The 5712-nt window shown below is 39.7% G+C and overlaps 1 protein-coding gene across 1 annotated transcript; it reads left to right on the plus strand.

Moving 5' to 3' along the window:
• The first annotated feature begins 1203 nt into the window (after positions 1-1203).
• Positions 1204-5270, plus strand: LOC149240915 (heterogeneous nuclear ribonucleoprotein 1-like). Its single transcript, XM_089370361.1, has 2 exons — positions 1204-2185; positions 5197-5270. Exons 1-2 carry the CDS (start codon positions 1204-1206, stop codon positions 5268-5270), a joined length of 1056 nt encoding a protein of 351 aa, XP_089226487.1.
• The last annotated feature ends 442 nt before the right edge of the window (positions 5271-5712 follow it).

Consider the following 5712-nt stretch of genomic DNA (forward strand, 5'->3'; position numbering starts at 1 on the left):
TGGCTCTCAGAAGATTTGCGCTACATTAGATTACATTTATCACACTTTTGATAAGTATGCTATTAGTTCTGCACTCTGTAGCGGAAGTGTTAGGAGGGCGATGTGTATTTTGTGGATCAGGGTGCTCACATTGCATTAGATAATGGAATTGTGCGAGTCACCATATCAAAACCAGCGGGGATAATTACAGGCATATGTTATGGAGGGCTTGACAATTTGCTCGAAATTCTCAACAAAGAAACGAACAGAGGGGATCATGTTTTGTAGTGAAGCGACCCTTCATCTCCAACCCAATGGTCAGATTGTGGATAGTCTAGTCGTGGGTTGGTTGATCAGTGGTATCTTGGAGCGCACTCTAGAGCAGTGCATCACAGAACTTGTGCAATCACGGCAAGCAAATAACAGTGAAAACAAATGTAAACTAATCTCATACTGACAGTGCGATTAATGGAGCATGTTGAAGTTTCTCAGATTTTGTACTGATGTGCCAGTAATTGAGTCATAGTGAGAAAGTATGCATTAAAAAAAGTGTGACTTGATAACAGAGATCGATATATGTTGTGCATTGCAGCGAGTGGAGCTCCCTCATAAACCTGTAATATGGTGCATCTTCTCTGCAGGGAATGAGTCTATGCACATAGATAAGAGCGATTAGACTGAAGACTGAGTTCTGAGCTATCAAGGGCCGAGTTCATTACAGATTTGAGTGGCTGGGGTATCATCTTTGTGTGGCTACCCGGAGGAGATGATCTTCACTCTGACCCTGAGTCTACACATTGTTGGTGTTGCGGCCATTTTCTGGGCTGAATGCAGCTCTGAAATCAAGCTCTGTAACCAAGGACTGAAAATATAGTTATGTTCTCTTGGAAAAATATTGATATTTAGAGAGTAAGAGCTACCAATTTTGGAGTCAAGCTGATGAGAATGGGCTTTTCTCTATAGAAAATGTTTGCCTTGGTACCTACAATCTCTATGGTTGGGTGCCGGGTGTTCTTGGTGACTATATGAAAGAAGGCTTGATTAACATATATTCAGGTTGTAGGATAGATGCTGGAATTTTGATCTATGAGCCCTCAAGAGATGGCCCTACTATATGGGAGATAGGTTTACCAAATCGCACTGCTGCAGAATATTTCATTCCAGATCCCAAGCCTTGCCACATCAACAAATTATTTCTCAATCATCCTGAAAGGTTCCGGCAATATGGCCTTTGGAAAAGATATTCTGAAATCTTCAAAGACAACAGAGGAGCGACTGAAGGATTATTTTATGACATTTAGTGATTTAGTGGAAGTGGTGATCATGAAGGATAAGTTCACAGGCAGGTCACGAGGGTTTGGCTTTCTTGTTTTTGCAGATCCAACTGTGGCAGAAAGACTTCTCTTGGATTCCAAGCACAACATCGATGGCCGAATAGTGGAAGTTAGAAAAGCAATTTCCAGAGATGAGCAGAATCACATAAATAGGAGTAGGGATATTACACATGGTTATAGTGGCCAAAATCAAAGTAGGACAAAGAAGATATTTGTGGGTGGCCTACCACCCACTGTTACTGAGAATGACTTGAGGGAATATTTTAACCAGTTTGGTACAATCACCCATGCAGTTGTGATGTATGATCCTGTAACTCAATCATCTCGAGGGTTTGGCTTCATCACATTTGACTCAGAAGATACTGTAGATATTGTTGTGCAAACACCCTTTTATGAGCTCAATGGGAAGATGGTTGAAGTCGAACGATCAGTGCCCAAGGAACTTTCTACTGGCCATGGTCGTTTTCCTGTATGTAGAGGAGGGAATTTTAGTTTCAGCAATGCGCGTGACTTCAATTCTACTCCAATTCCTTCAGTGGGCCATTTTCCTCCAATGAACACTGGTTATAGTGCTGTAGTGGGAGAAACAGGTAGCTATTCTTCATATGGACCTGGTGGGTCTAATGTTTCCAGTTATGGAACTGCTGCAGGATATGGACCTGCCATTACTGGTAATGGCTATGATAACACTAGTTTTGTAAACAATATTTCTAGCACTGGGAGAATCTATGGAGGAGCACCCATTAGCTACGGAGGTCCTGTTGCCTACGGAGTAGACACTGCAGGGAATGGAGGATTATATGGCAATGGTACTACACCTACTCCAGGTTCAAGTATGTGGGGTGCTCCAGTCATGCCTTATGGAAACACAGGTAGCTTTGTTGGATATGAAGAAAGCAGAGGAATCCGGGCATGCTGTTTGAGTTTTGTTTTTAGGAAAAGCTATTGACATTGAAGCCTGGTAGCTAAACAGGATTATTTGCAAATTGTTGTTCATTTGTTGGAATGAAGAGATCATTAATAAATGTAGCACAGTGTTAGCAGAAAACCAGTGAGGAGGACTGTGTTTTTAAATCACACAGCAGTTTCGTAGCGCGCTACGAAACTGCTGTAGGTGATGTTTTCAATGCAAAATGAACAGTTTGACCAGGAATGATTAGAGGAGAGACACTTGTACATCAAGGCAGAATACAGCTCATCTGAAGACATGGTATGGTATTTGGTAGCAGCGTTCAAAGTTATTAAAGAGTTGGTAACATACTTCTACACTTTCGGAAAGTGCTGGGAGACAGAGACCGTTAAAATAGGAGCACATCTTGTGGTCAATTAATGAGCCATCAGCGCTTTCAAGCATCCCAAGTCAGCATTCATCGCATCTGTAAGCTCAACCATCTCAACTTAACTAAAGGAGGACAGCTGTCACAGCATTCAAGAAAGCATCAAGCCTGCGAGGAGAAAAGAATTAGTGTTTTAGTTTGATTAGGACTTTATGTAATTACAGCCCAGCATGTTTGTAATTAATGCATTAGTTAGTAGCATGTAGGAGTAGTTAATAGGGCTTTCGAGCTCCCTCTAGAAAGGGAGGAATGTATTCATATAAATAGAGGAAATTAGGATGTAAAGGGGGTTGGATACTTTATAGAAAAACAGAGTTGTTTTGGGCCATTGTAAGACCTTTTTTGACAGTAATAGTAAAACAGAGTTATTCTCTTCTCAAGATTCTCGATGGATTGTCATGTTCAAATATAATGATGGTGTTTTATATTTTATGTTCTTTTGTAGTCTTGTTGCAATGCAATCACTCAGAATTCATAATCATATGCTCTGACTTCCTGTGTATTCAGCAAGCTATGTTTTGGTGGAGTATGTTTGACATGTAATGCTAAGAGCCTTGATTTCCATGAGATCACTGTGTTTTCCTTGTTTACTTAATATTATAGACTCCATAGCCCAATGAGAACCAGTTTGATGTGTTTCCAACCAGTTATGCTTTCATGATTAAATAAGGAGTTAGCCATCCATTGTTTGAAGGATTTTATCAAGAGTTTGTGAGAGAGCCCTCTCTGATCAAAGAGGCTAATCTTTGGTCTAAAGATAGGTTGAAATAGTTACATGAAATCTCGCTTAGTTGCAGCCCTCAGTGGTGATTTTGTGATAACATTTTGGTGCGTCTGCCGGGAGCTTAAGATTGAATTTCTGAAGGTAGCAGGAGTTCAAATGATTTTCAAGGCTGCAAAACTACCTTGGCGACTCCACACATCAAAGAATAAATTAGAAGGTGACTCCACTGCTAGAAGATCAGTAGCTTGATGAAGTTTCAAGATGTATTCCACTGCAAGAAAGAATGCCAGGTATGCTCCTATGAATCGGTCTCATATCCCTGGTTTTCCAAATCCTATGCCAAAGGTTAATTGGTTAGATGATCTTCCAATATTCAAAGATGAAAAGAAGGATGATGCTGCTCTCCATTTGGTTAAGTTTCACATACATGTACGCAGTCTTAAGGTTCATTTCCCTGAAGATTGTCTCATGAGGATGTTTATGGCTACTTTAGAAGGAGAAGCATGGTCTTGGTATAAAAGTTTGGAAAATGGTTCATTATCTTCTCTTGCTGATTTCCATGATGTGTTCTGTGAAATGTTTAAAGAATGTTATCCTTCTTTGTTGCTGCTCAAAGATTGCTGTAGGCATTCTTTGAATCTTATTCAGTACTTGGAGGATTGTTATGGTGATGATGAATTTACAGATGAAGAAATTTTAGAGGCTCTTCATGACAATGTTTTTCAGCACCAAGAAGAAGGTATAACACTCCATGAAGCACCGTATGAGGAACAGCAAGAGTTTACCTGTGAAAACCATGTTTTATCCTTAGATATTGATGTAGAGATGCAGCAAATTTGTCAGGCTTCAGATCATAATGAAGACGAAATTGATTGCACCCAGCAAGAAGTAATATTGGAGGAAATTTTCTATGACCCTCAGGCAAAGGAAAAGCTTGCTCAATTTTGTAATTCCTTGCAGCAGCTTACTCCAAATAATAATCATAATAGTGAGGAAAATTCCATTGTTTGTTGGAATGATTCAGAAAGGCAGCTGGATAACTTGTCAAATAGAAAAGTGGATAGCACATCAGAGGAACCTTGTGTGGTTGCGAATCAGTTGTCTAAAGATGTGGAATATTATGATGATCATCAACATAACCATGTCTTCTTGGACCCTGTAAGTGAATATATGGACAAGCTTTGCACTTCGGTCTTTCATTTTCATTTGCATTATGAAGATCAAGTATATTATGAGTTGAGTTGGTCATCCCCCTACCATGGTTATGTTGAGGTTGAATGCAGTCAAGAGCCTCCTATATCAGAAAAGACAATTGATTGGCTTTATTGGAAATATCATGTTGCTTGAGCTACAAGTCAAGTTTGAATTGTTAGGGTAGGTAGGTAGGTAAATGCAAATAAGCTCAAGGTCAACTGAGCATTTTTCGGTAGATATAGCTTTCATTCTCCTACAGTCATGCTTGTCAAGCAAATTTCAGTTTGTCAAAATGGATAAGGCACTGGAGCTGCATGTTCTTAGTGCGCCACAAGGGCACACTATCCCTAGTGGAGCCACTGTTATCACTGAAAATGCTGTAGTTAAAAATTTTTAGCCTGGCTTAAAGAGTGGGTGTTTTTGCAGCGCCTGAATTCTTTTCAGCAGTTTCGCAGCGCTACCCGTTTGAGTGGTTTCGTAGCGTGCTACGAAACTGGGGATTTGTTCGAGTTTTCATTGAAGGCCCAGACTTCAGGGGTTAAACCTTGTATTCAAATGCATGAGAAGGATGGAAGCGAATGATTAAAGTGAATTATTAACTGGAACTACATCAGCAATATAAATCAAGGTGGTAATGGAGAAGTGGCTCAAGGCTTTGCTGCCTTTTCTAATACACCGGTTGCTTATTCTGTTTCCTCTTAGTCTATCATTTCAATGTTCACATAATGGTTGAAGAATGATTTGTCACCTTAAATACTGGTATTTGTGAGATCGCTTTGGAGATTACAAATTGGGTTGTCATTAATTGTCTTCCTAATGAAAGAGTTCTTTAATTCATGGAGAATTCATTAGAGGGCCAGATGCTGCCAGCAGACTCAAAGCGGTTGTTTGAAAAGCATGTTGTTTCTTTAGTTCCTTTCATTCCAAATCTCATACTGAATGTATTCGTAGACTGGAAAGAAAGGCTATTGAAGGCTTTTACACGAGCATTTGCAGAGTGTAACTCAAGTTCGACAATGAAGCTCTTATACCTCTCGTCAATTGAAAACATGTTTTTTTTTCATGATGTACGAGATAAGTCTTCTTCTAGTGTTTCTAAGAGAAATGGTCAATTTGTTTCCGAAGCTATTATGGAAGTTGAGGC

Source organism: Pinus tabuliformis, chromosome 8 (assembly GCF_031772625.1).
Source record: "Pinus tabuliformis cultivar Carrire ecotype Pingquan chromosome 8, CPIR1, whole genome shotgun sequence".
Classification (NCBI taxonomy): Eukaryota; Viridiplantae; Streptophyta; class Pinopsida; order Pinales; family Pinaceae; genus Pinus; species Pinus tabuliformis.

Excerpts from the sequence above, each read along its gene's own strand:
- LOC149240915 (XM_089370361.1), top strand. The coding sequence starts at position 1,204 with ATGGCCTTTGGAAAAGATATTCTGAAATCTTCAAAGACAACAGAGGAG. Across the intron at positions 2,186-5,196 it reads CATGCCTTATGGAAACACAG|GTGGTAATGGAGAAGTGGCT; the intron begins GTAGCTTTGTTG and ends ATATAAATCAAG.